This window comes from Cephus cinctus, unplaced genomic scaffold, assembly GCF_000341935.2.
Source record: "Cephus cinctus unplaced genomic scaffold, Ccin1 Ccin1_scaffold0471, whole genome shotgun sequence".
In the NCBI taxonomy this organism is placed as follows: Eukaryota; Metazoa; Arthropoda; class Insecta; order Hymenoptera; family Cephidae; genus Cephus; species Cephus cinctus.
In genome coordinates this window covers 131,079-145,650 of record NW_014333147.1, presented here as the reverse complement: position 1 = coordinate 145,650, position 14,572 = coordinate 131,079, and the positions used below count along the sequence as shown (strand labels likewise).

Genomic DNA, 14,572 nt, shown 5'->3' with positions numbered 1-14,572 from the left:
GTCAGACACTACCGCGCAACATGGGAACACTTTCCGAATGCATCACCAAAATCTCACACAAATATAAGTCAGATCTATGCTATACTTCCGGTATCAGCTGAGTATAGCAAATTTAAGGCTTTCAGCATAACCGCTTACATAAATGTTTATGGTGAGTAGAAAGAAAAAAAGAAAAAGATCACTTACCCCAGCATCTTCGTCTGCCTCGGTTTCCAAGAGAACGGCTCTCGAAAGACTGACCTCTGAAACAATAATATATTCTTTGTATACCGCTGAGTACCCCCTCCCCCCCGCTCGAATACTCCTTGACAAAAGTGATGCCCCCCTACGACAGGTTTGTCAATTACAACTCGTACAGAGTTCGTCAACGATGCTCTCGAGTGACGATGCAGGCTGATCGGTACACGGCAATTGTTCGCATTTTAGGATATCGTTGACGCACCCTGTAATGCTCCTAAAGCGTACGTTTCCTTAGCACAGCAGGGCTCTAAGTGCGTCTCTCTCGCACGCATACGGATTATTACACTTTTTCTACTACCTATAACTATACTACCTATAAATGTTTTGAAAAACTCACAAAAATGGTGTCTAGACCCTGTACCTGCTAAGCACTAATATTGAATTTAAAAAAAAACTATGAAGGTACAAACGATGGAACGCAGTGGAGATATACTAGAGACTATACTCTTTCGAAGGGGACTGATTGGAAAGAGGTACAAACGATACTTTCTTGAAGAACTTCAAAACTGGGTGTCTGAGCGTTGTACATGCTACGCACTTAACTAGAATTTCTATAGTTCCTGATAGGTTTTAACAATAGTTCTGCTACGTAACATCGTTAAAATGGGAATTTTCCAAAAATTGAGGTGCTACATGGGTGTCAGCTCCAGCACTGCACTTTTTTAAAATCTCTTGAAAATGATTCAACAATAGGCTTTTTCAATAGCTCTCGAGGAGTTCTATAGTTCCAGATAGGTTTTAACAACAGTTCTGCTACGTAACATCGTTAAAATGCCTATTAAGGATACTAGTCGCACCATATGTTTCAGTGCAGGTATGCATAAGGAGCTGGCTTTCAGTGTTGTTTTCAGGTTGGGTTTCAAACAGTTCCGGAATAATTCTCTCTAGTACTCAATGTTGGGACCATAGTTCCGCTTGGAACTATTGTTAAATAATGATGGAAGCTAGCACCGCATCGCTGCACTCCTTAACACAGGCAGGCATGAGGTGCTGGCTTTTGGCTTAGTAAATCTTATCGAGCTTACACTGTACATTTGAATTTAAGTTTACAAAAAAAAATATTTAGGCAATATCTGATAAGCGGCCTCTTTCCAAGGGTTGCTCTGGGAATCAGTTGTAAGTTGTGGAGAATCTCTGCCTGCCAGGCTACCCGTTCGTGATCACGTTCAGCTCGGCTACGACGGGATATGCATTATCAACGGAGGCGATGATCACAAAATTCTATTCCCGGACTCGCCGCTACGATTTAGCGCCATGTTTTTGGTATCGCCTAAAACCGTAGCGTTGTGCATCTCCCTAATGATCTCTGTGAAATCAGAGATGTGAAATACATGGGGCTAGTTTTGTCATATAGATTTTCGTTTCTTTATTAATTTATATTATGGTTTTCAATTTCAAAATAACTGACACAAGTAATAGGTAGTACCCGTTTGCAGTATTAGATCTGATGGTGTATTTAAACGTTATAAGTTGATCTATGGTGTTTTTGGGAATTATTGAAAACCATAATTCTAAAGAATATTGAAAGAATGACGGAAATAAGGGACGACCCACGAGAAGTTCTTAGCCTCCTGAATTCATTGGGGTTTGTGGGAATCACGGCTCCACAGCTCAAAGCTTTTATGAAAGGTAACACGGTTTTTCTTTTATCTAACTACTGTCACCTGTAAGTGTAATTATGGTATTTTTTTTTGTTGGACTATTTATGCTAGAAGTCATATTCATTTGCGTCATACTAATCTACTATATTACACTCTTAATATTAACTTATATTTTACAAGATTTAAAGCTCTACAGAAAAATAAAAGAGCGAGAACGTCAACAATGGAAGGAGGAGACGAAGAGAAAAATATTAAGCAAACAACAAAAATTGTATAGAGAAATACTAGACAAAGAAGCAAGAGAAGCAGGATATGCCTTTGGTGAAAGCATTTTACAACCTTCAAAATCATCAGCATGTCAAGATACTGCAAAGATCAAGATTAAAGTACGTTGTGAACCTGAAGAAAAAGAACTTCATAAAACTGTAGAGAGGACACAAAAGTGCACGTTAGGTGAATCACATGAACCTCATATAAAAGAAGATACTCATACAAAAGAAGCGGTAGTACCTGACAGTGCTAATACTTCACCACAGTGGTTAGAAAAATCAAAGCAGCGTGCTGAACGATCAAGAAGCCGGTGCAAATCTCATCTTAAGAATCTACCATCTGATAATGTGCAATGGACCTCATCAGATTTATATAAGCAGCGGAATGCAAGACATGCAAATGATGCAAAGGAATCAGGCAAGGAAGAAATTCATAAAAGACCTGCCAGTGCTCCAGAATTGTCAAAACAGCCAAAGCATCTTCGATCAAGAAGTGCCGTATCTGATTCAGCTGCTGTGACTCATTTACCATCAATTCGACCACCATCAAAGAATTCTTCGCGAACTCAACATAAATCATGTCAGTTTTCAAAAAATAACTACTAAGCAATTATGATATTAACCAATATAGTTTAAACCTAATAGTACTATTATTCGTTTCTAGTTATAAGGCCTTGGCGACTACAGCCAGATAGTCAGAAATCTACGATTAGGGCTCACTCAGACCCTGTTAGTCTTTATCAAAAGTATCAACATGAGTGGAAGCAATTGGCACTACCTGGAGAAGAACATCATTCAGCTGTCCGATGGGCAGTTCGTGAGAAAATGCTTGGCTCAGATCCAAATCCCCGAGTAAGACTATATTGTATAAGAACGATTTTAATAATGTACAATATTTGTAATCCTTTTATTATAAATTTCAGCCTGTCCTACGAAAATCCTCTGGAAGTTTGACATCAAGAAAAAGATGATAGTTTAATTGATTTGCTCATACTATTATGGGCATCAAGATATTTTAATAAAATATTTTTTTCATACTAAGTTTCTTTATTCGATTGATTTATAACAACCAATTCATATGTTTCCTAATATTGACTGAGTCGGAATTTTCGTCCAGCTCTAGCAGCATCTGTTCTATTCATGTGGAACACTAATTTATCTTCTATTGCCTTTGCAGCACGTTCAGTCAAAACCAAAGTCTGATGTTTCAGCATACTGAAGACATTCAAGCCTGCAAAGTAAGAATATATGAATGAACAGATAATTATACAATTATAACTGATTGATCAATTAGAGTTCTATACATTTTAGGTACATACCATATACAGGCATCAAATTTACATGTTTAATTGTATCTGTAGCCATAGTTATGTTTTTTGGCATGATATCATAATCGTCAACGAACAGAACAGCTGGACCCCAATTTCTGGCATCAATTAAATCAATGATGTAAGCAGGATCATCCGTTGGAATTTCAAGTTCATTAACCAAATGCAGGTCGTCTTGTGCTAGCTTGACAGAAAGAGTTGAAGCAAGACCAGCAACACGAGTATAAAAGGGAAGCATGTAAAAATGAGGTGTAGGCGAACGAGGCCCATGAGCAATGCCACCACCTTTCCATAGAGGAGACCTTATACTTCCATGACGAGCTCGCCCTGTTCCTTTCTGTGGCCAAGGCTTGCGACCACCTCCCCTTACTTCAGCACGAGTTTTCGTATGGTCATAGCACTACAAGAAACCTACTTATAATAAACATCTTTACTAAAATAAAGGAATAGATTTAAACTATTCTTTACTTACAACATAGCGATACATGCGCTGCCACCTGGCATTCTCATGAATAATATCTATACGAGGCTGTGCCCCATACACTTCAGGATGAAGATAAACTAAACCTAATTTCTTTGCATCAACTGTGTCAAGATTCTCCAGCCAAACTTCTCGACGTTTTAAATATAACCGATCCTCATCTATGTAGCTTCTCTTTGAGATAATCGGTGTCACTTCCTGATTTTCTGTTGATTGACTTTGAACCGCTGTACTGAACTTTGCCAAGCGACATTGACACCCATGGAACTTTCCGACAATATTTCGAAGAATCAACGACATTGCTCTGTAAAAACAAAATCAACTTCTTTATAACCTCACAGTGAGGTTACAAATGTGTGGAGATAGAAATCGAGCAAAGTAAGAGAACCAGGCTTACCAACAACACCCCGTTTAATAGCGAAGCTAATTCAGATTTACTATTGGCTGTCAAGGCTTAGGGCTATGTGCTGTGAAATAAAACAGACTATTTTGCCGCCAATATTAGAGGACAATCAGAGCGAAGTGTTTTCCCGTGGCTTCCTTATAATTATCGTTGGAATCAGATTGAAAGACATAAAAGATGTTTGGTAGAAGAGGCGTGGAACTCGTTAAAGAGCTCGACCAGTCACTCGACAGCATTCCGCCTTTTAATGTAAGTGCTACAACATTATAACCTTGCACCTAAACAAATATTTTGTATTTATCCAATATGATAATTAACGTTCTTACCATTTACAGGAGGAATTAATTACTGAAATACTCGAGGAGATGCAAAGACTTTACAATGAGAATAGGATTGACGTGTGCGTATTTAGAGTTATCGTCCCATTATATATGTCGCCCAGGAGCTATTGTTAGAAAAAGGCCCTTTTTTATTGGTAATGGCGTCGATGGAATTCCAGGTGTTTACCGATGACTTAAATTATTAAGGCTTCTGCTTTGGTCGGAACCCGACAGCATGAGCGCTAAATTGTTTTAAAAGTAGCTCCTAGGCTATTCATATCAACGATGATATATATTTAACCCGGCGCTGGCCACCCTGGGGTAATAAATTACCCCCGTGTCCAATTTTGTATGTCACTAAAATATCGAGACATTATAATACCGTGTCCAGCAAAAGACGACATAATTTGAATAAATTGAACGACATAATAAATGAATAGTATGAACTTCACTTAAGTTATAATAAAAAGGACTAGAAATATATTTACATTTATTGAGAAATGGAACATAAAAATTCGAATTGGGGTATTTACTTACCCCATGAGACTAACGCTTTCTGAAAAGAGCTGGCGACTAGCGCCAGGTTAATGATAGAATGTTCGACTTTCATGAAAATTGAATTGCAGGAACACCAGGCCCGACGATCACGAAACTTATTTGTCCATAAAAGTTCGACACGCTGTACTGAAGAGGGATAAACGGTGTATCCTTGCGTATCTTTATAATCGTCTACGAAGAATTAGACAGATGCGATGGGAATTTGGTAGCATTCTACCGCCGGAAATCACAGTCTCGTTGTCAAAGCCGGAAGTCCAATGGTTTGATTCATACAGCAAGTGTTTGGCGACGTACATGAAGTCCATAGGCGATAACCATGGGTTAAATCTTACTTCGGACCTTGCGCCTCCCAAGTCTCTCTTTATAGAGGTAAAGTAAATTTGTTTCTGATATTTTAAAATGACATATAACAAGATTATTATCATCGCGTCCTTCCTCCGGAAGATTTCTATGAGGGATATTCAAATGTTGAAGGTTGCTTTTGACAACTTTGACATTTGATATTAACATACGCCGTCTATTATGACTATTGCCTGTGACCTACAATTTCAGGTCAAGTGCATAGCTGACTACGGCAAGTTCGAATTCGGCGACGGGGAGTCTGTGCAGCTAAAGAAAAATACATATCATTTACTGCCAAGAAGTGAATGTGAGCAGCTAGTAAGACAAGGTATTCTTGAGCACGTGACCACATAACCGCGTGAATCCTGGCACCCCCACTTCAAGGAGTCTGAGCCTAAACGCTTTCTCTCGGGATAACCAAATAAAAATGCTATGTCTCTTTAAGATGGCTGCGTCCTTCTCTCACCCCGTTCATTGACAGTCAACTGTAAGCGGCATTGCGAAAGAAAAGACCAAGAGACCAAGCGGGAGTCGCTCTCTGCGTGCAGATCTTTGTAACTCTTCGTTTGTGATCGATCGCCTGTCGTTTCTCTCCTTGCAAGTATCGTCCTGATTATTTTGTTTATTACCTCACTATATAAAATGAACGTGAATAACATTAGCAAAGGGCCTTCGCCTCTTGCTCCTTACTTCAGGGCCAATCGTGAGGAGCTCATTTAAAATTCGAGACCCCGCATATCGACTGCTTCATTAGGTATTTCCCGTACGGCTTTGAAGCCACAACTTCAGCGAGTGCCAAAGCAACAGGGATTTCCTAGGAGCAGCGTCCGCTATAGCAATATTCTACTGTGCAACTTACGGAGCGATGCATTTGCTCTTAGAAGGGGAAACCGTCCACATATTATCTATGGAGACATTTCTTACAGTGTTATCCAGAGTTATGAACTTTACTTCGCTCAGTGTTTCGCGCGTGTCCAATTAGTTTGTGGAAATGCTTTTCTCTGTGTTAACGCGAATTTTCGGAAGAGCCCTTCTACGGCTCGGTAAGTTACCTTTACATTCTCTGTAATATATAGGATTCTTCCACCAGGTGTAAACGACCAGTTCTCCTTTTTCCTTCAAATGCTTTTGTTTTCTAACGTTGCTGCCACCGTGCCACCGTCCTGTGGGTAATTCCTAGAAACTTGGTTAATACTTTTGGGTCTTGACAGCCAATATCCGCCAGCATTACCGCATAACAGGCACCAGTTCGCAACCAGCACTGCCATCATGATTCTCATTGAGTCATTGTACTTTCCCACAAAAAATTATGTGGCGCCAAGCCATCATCGAATATACCTATGGTAGCATATTAGGAACAATTTATTTAGAAAACCCCAGGTAGTTATAAATAACAAGTCTGTCATACGTTATCAATCTTTGTTCCACCGTAGCATTATAGCTTTTCTATTAATCGTTTGAAATCAGATCTGATTGATCTAGACGCAACCTCGAGCCATTCGTTCCAGATATTTACGACAGAAATTTGTTGGGCATTCCGCATATTGATATACCTCTGTGTATTACTATCAGTGGGACACATAGATATATCAAGCGGCTGCAATGTCAGCAGAATCTACGTGCAAAGTCTCCACTGATCCCGTGCATGTGATAATTTCGAGATAATGTATTTTGCACAGATATCTCACTTTGGTTTTCCCCACATAACTCACACAAGATACATAATGCATTGTAGAGACAGAGAACATGATGCTATTGATTTCGTGAGAGTATAAGAGTTAGGACATTTATTGGAGAACTTTATTGTTGTATATCCCATTTCTAAGTTTTTATTTATTATCATTTAATTATTCTACAAAATCAAAAAGTGTCTTATCAGAATCACATCACACGATATTCTTTAAGCATATTATTAAACACTTCAAATATCATGATATCTCTCATTGATAGTGACAACGTCGAATTTATATATTTCCTGAATATCTAGGTAAAGGGTAATCGATGAGTGCGTAATCACCAGAAGCCTAGGAGGAGACCTTGGGGAAAAACCACCCCGTTGGGTCTTCCCAAGGTTTGCCAAAAGAGACAAAATAAACGGAAACAATAAAATACCTGCGAAACAAGGCTCGCGTTGACCGCGACGGTCAACGATTGAGAAATATTTCCTAGGAGTTCTCGGGTATTGAACAGTAAAGGTAAATTTTGATGGACTTTTACATCGGGATTGTAAATATCGTCGGAAATACCAATCATAAAATCTTAACTACTCACGGGTATCCCTTTCTGTCTGGGGAATACTTGGTTACCTAGTTGCGTTTCATATTATTGCTCTAGAAGATAAGACGCGATATCACTCTCAAGACCCGAATAGCAATATAATAATCCTTTTGGAATTTCCAAAGAGTAATCAGCACTTCAAATTGTCGTTGAATGTCTTTTATGGAGGTCAGGAATCTAAAGTGCAGATACATCAACTTTGCCTATTGTTTCTCATTGTCGGACATTAGTCAGCTCCTTTCACAAATTAATACTCAAGTAGTTATTACTTACCGCAGCGGTAAGTATTTTTACCGTTTCACACAATTTACATATAGTTGATGAAAGCGGCAAGGCGCAATCATCCTGTACCTTCACGTATGGCAGATGTTTTATTGTCAAGTAGCGGTGCCGGACGATGTTAAGCTAATTACATAATTACCATTAATAAGGAAGTCCAGTCAACTAGGTAATTCTCAGAGTAAAGTGCATTAAAACGTAGGGGGAAATTATCATATACAATATATATACTCAGGTATTAAGATATTGTTATTGCGGAAATTTCCTTGCATGACACAAGACAGAAAACACAAATATAAGGAATAGATAATAGGAAATTGTTAAATGCTGGAGAGAAGGAAGAACGCGAAAATAAATATCATATATGTATATGAACTTAGTATTAAATACAGATTTCTCTTATAGTCAAAGATTCAGCAAGTTTCCATGGTACTGTTCGGTAGGATGTACGAGAAGAGAGAAAGAAATAAACGTTTACGGCAGGGTCGATCATAAGAGGATTAGTTGACCAAGAATTTCATTTTAGTGTATAATATAATCGCTATAGACCCGAGCCAGTGATGGTTAAGAAATGCTAACGGAGAAGTCTGGCTGATTGGCCGGTTGACCTGGGACGTTGTAGATGGGGTTTTCCCTTGTACGAGTTTGTTCATTTCTTGCCGCTAGAGGCGCCACCGTTCCTCGGTCAGCCATTACTAAGTTATTGCTGGTCCTGGTAGAAGCTTCGTCAGTTTGTACTGAAACGCCAGGCGGGTGTGTGAGCTCTCCTCGTATATCAAGGTCAGACTAAATAGAATTCTTTAATGTGGGATTGCCTTCCGATATTAACCTAAAACAATTGTGCGTGCTCGTAATACAGAAGGATACATAATTTTTCCGAGACAAATAAATAATCGTGAGTTGTGACGAAGAAAGGGAAACTATAAATGGTATTCTTGAAGTTCACTGCTACCTGATAGTCAGTTCGTCAGACAGCGAGTGAGTAACTGCTTTGTGAGAGTGACTAGTGGAGTGAATGCGAAGGGTTCGAAATAATTTGAACGAGCAAGGCGAATGAAGATACTACAATCCTACACTCGACCTATTCAATCTATTTAGTCATTCGTGAAGTAGATTCGGTAGAATATTTGTATACCTGAGGTGGAGGTTACCCAAACTTTAACAGTTATACACTTGGGAAACAAACGTCAGGAGCGAATGTTACTGGTCGAGAAAGCACGCTTTACACTCTACAGGTCCGCTTAGTGAGCCAATCAGTTAGCATGAGCAGCCTGGTAAACGTGAATGCTACGGTAACAAGTCCTCTTAACGTAAGTCTTGTGCAAATCGTCTTCACGTGATCTTTGAATATTTCATTGATTATCGCGGAAGCTTACGATAATAACTCGTGTTAAAAATAAATACTACCCGCCGGAAATAGCGAGTGCGCGTTCGGACGCGCGCGCCTTCATGCTGTGGCGGTGTTTTTTGTGATCACCGTGTTATTTCTTCGAAATCCTCGAGGTGAAGTAACCGTGGCAAAGGAATAGCGGAGAAAAATTACACGAGACGGTAGTGCTGGTGCTGGTGAAGAAAAGCAGTCAGGGTTACACTCATATAGTGATAAATGGCAGTGTAGGATTTCTTAGTAGGAAATCTTTTCGGAGATAATTATTGTTCATATTAGACAAGTGGTGTCCAGGTACCTAAAAGACAGCGAAGATGTGGCAGCCAGCATTAGATTCAATTGAGAGGAATGTTGTAGATAGCGGGGAGAAGTGTGAACGAGTGTTGGACTCCGGACATGTTGACTCTGGATTCCTCTCGGATGCGAACCTAGTAAGTTCGGAAATTAACTTGGAATTGGAGAAGCCGGAACTCAGGACACCTATCCTTGGGAAAGTTCAAGTTTCACCGCAACCCATGCGAGCTGACAGTGGAGTCGACGTGGGACTTAGTGAGAGCCTTGGTCAACTGACTATTAAACCAGGCACGACCAATTCTTTTGATAACAAGGTTCAGTTTGAACCTACTTTAGAACTCGCACCTGTCACGGCGAAAATCACTCGGTTACCTGAAACAAAACACCAACAGGAACAGCAACAGCTACAACAAGAAATTAGTCATCATAATCCTCATTATTATCATTACACCAGTCAGAATCAGCAACAACAAAAGCCTCATGTCCACCAAGATCAGCATCCGGAAAATACATCAAAGCAATTCCCGCAACAGCCATGGGAGTTGTACTATATGCAAGACGATGACGGGGACACGTAAGTCATCATTTATTTAAAAAAAAATTAATCGGCACGCAATGATTACCGTTGACTGTGTCAGTGAAAGTGGATAGATCAGCAAGGAGACATTGATAGTTGGTGAACGAAATAACAAATAGGTCTTGATGGCGATTGGTTACGCTGACAGTCGGCAAAACCCAAAGTAAGAGTCAGAGCGTATTGAGCATAGTGTGTGTAAAAAAAAGAAATTGATAGGTAACATCGATTGGCTAATTCGAACAATCGGTATTGCTCGTAAACATGTTAAATACGTTTTTCATTATTATTCTTTTTTTCGTTCGTTTGTTATCTAATAACCTACACGTTCACCAAATGCCAGTTGAAGCACGCATGCAGTCTCTGAAAAGTCATTACGCGAACACGACGAATTGGAACACTAGTAGAAATAGATAAAAAAACAACAGTCGCGATAACGCAGGCTAAGCACAGTATCATGACCTCGTTGGGTCAGTTTAAATAAAATTCAACTCAAATTAAATGATCCGTATACAGTGAACTTCATATATTTCGAGATGATTACGTCATATACATCACACATTATACTACGCGATCCAAAGTACTGTGAACGTTAGATGACTAATCCAGATATTTAACGTGCTGTTATGTATTTCAACAGGCAACTGCACATTGCAATCGTTCAAGGATTCCTCGAGGCAGCGCTCAGCTTGATCAGGATGGTGCCACATTCATGCCTACTGAATATGCTTAATGACGATGGTCAGTCGCCGTTGCATCTGGCGGTTCTGACGCATCAACCGATCATCGTGAGGCGCCTCATTCTCGCTGGAGCAAATCCTGCGCTGCGTAACTCCCGAGGGAACACGGCGCTGCACTTGGCCTGCGCGACGGGAGACATTTTGTGCGCCGATGCACTGACCAAGTCCGTAATGACTTCGGAGAGGAAATATCTGATCCCGAACAGACGGATGCCTGCGCTGCCCCAGAACCTGGAGCAACGTAACTACGACGGTGAGCTTATCATCTACTATTTTTTAATTTAATCGACTCGCTCGCGCCGATTAGGAAGTAATTAAATTAATGAAAGCGACGCAAAGAGTATGCTGAAGCGAATGGGGATTAGGTAGGGCGACCTCGATGGCTGATGTATCGTTCCGTACAGGTAATTCCGCAAGACTGTGTTGGATGGGAAGGAGGACTTTCCAGGTTGTGTGGTTCGACGACTAGATAGTCGCTGTATGGCTAGACGGGAAACACGCGATCGTCCACGCACATTGATGCCAACACGAGGAGGGACTCCTTTGTTGGCTGCAATTATTACCCGAAGGTTCCGGCCTTCGGATCTGACGACACAATATTTACACGCATCATCTCTCTTGCGCTAATTCTCTCTCGCCATTTTAATTTCGAATTTCGCTGGCGAAATACGAATTTTTAATAATCATTACTAGGATCAGAAGCGTAAAATCTCGCGGCACTGGGGGATTCCCAAACTATGACGAAATACCTTCTTTTATCATGCCGTGGCGCACTGTTACCGTAACATAGCTTTCAGCACGGTCACTATCTGGTGGCTAGTCTCTCTCTCTCTCTCTCTCTCTCAAGTTTTTTTGCATCTTTGTTCCTCGATTAAACCGCGCTATCTTATTGCCAAATATCGTGATAGAGAACATGTGATGCTGGTCAGGGTCGACAGTAACGACGTGCGGATGGACCGTTTTTTTCTTCTATCGCTTACATATCGAGGGATACTATTTTAAAGCAGTTCATATATTTTTATCGCGTTGACTCGCTACTCTCTTTTTTGCACTGTACAAATTCGAGCGCAGTCTAGCAGTTATATAGTTGAAGCTACGAAGAATTTTTGAGAAATGCACTGTTTCATTTTTAAGGCTGACCCCGTCCTCTATTCTTAGATTTCTTTAACCCGTTGCGGTTGTTGTTACTCGGAAACTTTGTGAAATCCCAAAGACCGGGAAAGTCCCAGATGGCAGTGTTGTCGGCGTTCTCATTATTTCCTTTTCATAGAAATTTCCATGACTTCAAAAGAACGTTACAAAGGATGTAAGGTCCTCATGACCAGTCGCCGCTTTGGCCTCGCGGCTACAGATATCCTCAATCTTTGCTTTCTGAATCTCCGAGTCCTTCCTGTTTGACTTATTACTCCCACTTCGTCTAGCACTGCGAAACTCTTGACTCTCCAGGGACCGGAGTCATTAATTTTGCCCACAGTAACGAATTCCCCAATTTTTAATGGGGAATTCCGCTTTTTCGTGGCATTTCTCTTGTCAAATGATATTTCAGTTGATTATGCGGGGTAAACCCTAACTCCCACCGGGCTTGATTCTCTTTGTCCTTTCCAAGGTGTCACTACCGCAATTGCAGCACATAGTAAGGTAGGCCTAGGTTTTGCTATAGGCTCAGCTCGCACCAGTCGAGTGATTGGCCTGGTAACGGTTCCAGAACAAGTAATTGGCAATGAATATTACGTTGGCCTGATAGCTTTGCGAGGTTGAGACAGATCATGGTTATTACGAACGGTTACTTTGGAAATTCTTGTCACATTTGATTAGTTCCTTTTCGACCGTGTTATCCCGGGACTCCACTTGCGCCAATAAAATACATGGTAATCAAATGCGTGCTCTCGGTAACCCATGTAAACTCACCATTCGCGAGATTGAAAAATGAAGGGAGGCGATGGAAATTTAAAAAATTCGTTCCAAAAGAAAGACGCTTGGCTCGAAGGCATATGGATTGTGAACAATAGAAATCCTTTAATGGTCAGATATAAATCAGTGGACCGAAGGTAACTCGCGCTGAACGAAAAAACAACTATCTCCTAACTCTAGAAACTGCTTTCAAAATTCAAATGATCGAATTTTGAAAATAATTAGCCCAGTCGGCAGATCGACTGAACTCATCCGACTCCCGTGTCCTATATCGAGTGACGAACAGCTTTCAGAATCTTGGAATTCCCATGTGGCGTCATCCTTGTGCATCGCCGTCCGTATGCCTTTACGTCTATTGCGAACGCCTATCTTTTTCTTTACGTTTGCTCTGTATGGAGCTCTGGCTGGGCTGGTGTGTGCGCGATTAAGTGGCGTAACCGGAGGCCATTCTGAAAATCATTGGAACGACTTCAGCTCGTCAAGTCACAAAGCAGATATACATATATATATATATATATTCAGTCAAGTAATTTGTAATTCCACTGTACTCAATATCGTTCCCAACGTAATTCGAATCCTCAGCTTTCCAGCTGCCATTGGAATTAATATACTCGCAATCTTCGCAAGCTGGCGGTTCACATATCTTGAGCATCCCGTTAATTAAGAATCCACTAAGTTTTCCTTCCTCCTGGGGACATCGTGCACCGACCCCCTTGACCTCTCGCTACGTCCCCACGAAAGTGCCCACTTCTCTCAATGGCTTCTCAATGTCACTGGGTCGGTCCAGGGCGCGTCCATCCCGTATAGGCAACGTCGCGTCACTCCTATGGCATCTATTCCAAAGGAATTCTACCGAGTGATTTATGTCGATCAAGCCCATCCCATCGCAGATAGTCAATCCTTCCTCATCCGGTATCCTAGGCTGCAAGAGTTTTTTAGTCTGGAACATTTCAGGCCGTTCGCCGTCGCCTCGAGGAAAATCCGGCACGATTTTTCTCTACTTTCCACTACAAAGGCTAACAGTAGTCGACCTCGATTTTACGGGCGGCCCCCGAACTCCTGCACCCTCATCGCATTCCCAACCCAACCGTCTCCAGCTCGATGCTGATCCGGCGAGCCCCTTGGTCGCGCAACCGGACCCATGGCCCTCTCCTGATCGTCGATACCTGCCCTGCCTATTGCAGGACGTCATTACCCCATTGTCCAAGTCAAAAAAAAAAAATACGGAGTGCAACTAATCTTGGGACCTCTATTGTCGTGTTCATTGAAATGCTGCTTAATTTCTGAACTTCTGTTCTATCAAGCAAAAGCAATTGTCACTGATATAGCAAATTTCAATAAACATTGATACGCACTTCTGACGTAGTACCGCGCGACGTTTCTACGTTGCTCTTTGTAAGAATTACCCGGCCTCTATTGCACTCCGTTTAAGCTGACCTCATAAACTGATATTGTGCTATAGAAAATAGGAGCACGCTCAGAGCTATTTGTTCGGCTGCGAACGGCCTTGCCAAATCGTTGGGTTTATATTGGTAGCGCGGAAAACAGAGAGCGGAATATAGTGGGGC

The 14,572-nt window shown here is 41.1% G+C and overlaps 4 protein-coding genes across 5 annotated transcripts in view; 3 read left to right on the top strand and 1 right to left on the bottom strand.

Moving 5' to 3' along the window:
- The first annotated feature begins 1,529 nt into the window (after positions 1-1,529).
- On the top strand, positions 1,530-3,151 carry LOC107268121 (hydrolethalus syndrome protein 1 homolog). The gene is made up of 4 exons (XM_015740572.2): positions 1,530-1,869; positions 2,022-2,690; positions 2,775-2,962; positions 3,034-3,151. The coding sequence occupies exons 1-4, from the start codon at positions 1,770-1,772 to the stop codon at positions 3,079-3,081; spliced, it is 1,005 nt and encodes a 334-aa protein (XP_015596058.1). The 5' UTR covers positions 1,530-1,769; the 3' UTR covers positions 3,082-3,151.
- LOC107268122 (39S ribosomal protein L4, mitochondrial) lies at positions 3,137-4,456 on the bottom strand. Its single transcript, XM_015740573.2, has 4 exons — positions 4,317-4,456; positions 3,911-4,223; positions 3,430-3,838; positions 3,137-3,341 (listed from the first exon to the last, which is right to left on the bottom strand). Exons 2-4 carry the CDS (start codon positions 4,217-4,219, stop codon positions 3,196-3,198), a joined length of 864 nt encoding a protein of 287 aa, XP_015596059.1. The 5' UTR covers positions 4,220-4,223; positions 4,317-4,456; the 3' UTR covers positions 3,137-3,195.
- On the top strand, positions 4,430-6,363 carry LOC107268123 (DNA replication complex GINS protein PSF1-like). Of its 2 annotated transcripts, XM_015740576.2 has the most exons (6): positions 4,430-4,571; positions 4,658-4,722; positions 5,269-5,569; positions 5,753-5,870; positions 5,988-6,139; positions 6,238-6,363. In XM_015740576.2, exons 1-5 carry the CDS (start codon positions 4,500-4,502, stop codon positions 6,098-6,100), a joined length of 669 nt encoding a protein of 222 aa, XP_015596062.1. In that variant the 5' UTR covers positions 4,430-4,499; the 3' UTR covers positions 6,101-6,139; positions 6,238-6,363. The 2 variants fall into 2 exon arrangements, with proteins under 2 accessions (XP_015596062.1, XP_015596063.1); XM_015740577.2 differs by lacking the exons at positions 5,988-6,139; positions 6,238-6,363 and having other exon boundaries at positions 5,753-5,986.
- A 66-nt stretch (positions 6,364-6,429) lies between these two features.
- LOC107268118 (NF-kappa-B inhibitor cactus) overlaps positions 6,430-14,572 on the top strand; it is a 12,656-nt gene continuing 4,513 nt past the window's right edge. The window contains exons 1-3 of the mRNA XM_015740568.2: positions 6,430-6,585; positions 9,843-10,353; positions 10,994-11,346. Of these exons, the coding sequence (XP_015596054.1) occupies positions 6,534-6,585; positions 9,843-10,353; positions 10,994-11,346 (916 nt within the window). The 5' untranslated portion in view covers positions 6,430-6,533. The remainder of the gene's footprint in view (positions 6,586-9,842; positions 10,354-10,993; positions 11,347-14,572) is intronic.

Coding starts and splice junctions, on each gene's coding strand:
- LOC107268121 (XM_015740572.2), top strand. CDS start 1,770: ATGACGGAAATAAGGGACGACCCACGAGAAGTTCTTAGCCTCCTGAAT. Junction 1,870..2,021: donor GCTCAAAGCTTTTATGAAAG/GTAACACGGTTT, acceptor ATATTTTACAAG/ATTTAAAGCTCTACAGAAAA. Junction 2,691..2,774: donor GCGAACTCAACATAAATCAT/GTCAGTTTTCAA, acceptor ATTCGTTTCTAG/TTATAAGGCCTTGGCGACTA.
- LOC107268122 (XM_015740573.2), bottom strand. CDS start 4,219: ATGTCGTTGATTCTTCGAAATATTGTCGGAAAGTTCCATGGGTGTCAA. Junction 3,839..3,910: donor AGCGCATGTATCGCTATGTT/GTAAGTAAAGAA, acceptor GGTTTCTTGTAG/TGCTATGACCATACGAAAAC. Junction 3,342..3,429: donor AAATTTGATGCCTGTATATG/GTATGTACCTAA, acceptor CTTACTTTGCAG/GCTTGAATGTCTTCAGTATG.
- LOC107268123 (XM_015740576.2), top strand. CDS start 4,500: ATGTTTGGTAGAAGAGGCGTGGAACTCGTTAAAGAGCTCGACCAGTCA. Junction 4,572..4,657: donor ACAGCATTCCGCCTTTTAAT/GTAAGTGCTACA, acceptor TACCATTTACAG/GAGGAATTAATTACTGAAAT. Junction 5,570..5,752: donor CCAAGTCTCTCTTTATAGAG/GTAAAGTAAATT, acceptor CTACAATTTCAG/GTCAAGTGCATAGCTGACTA.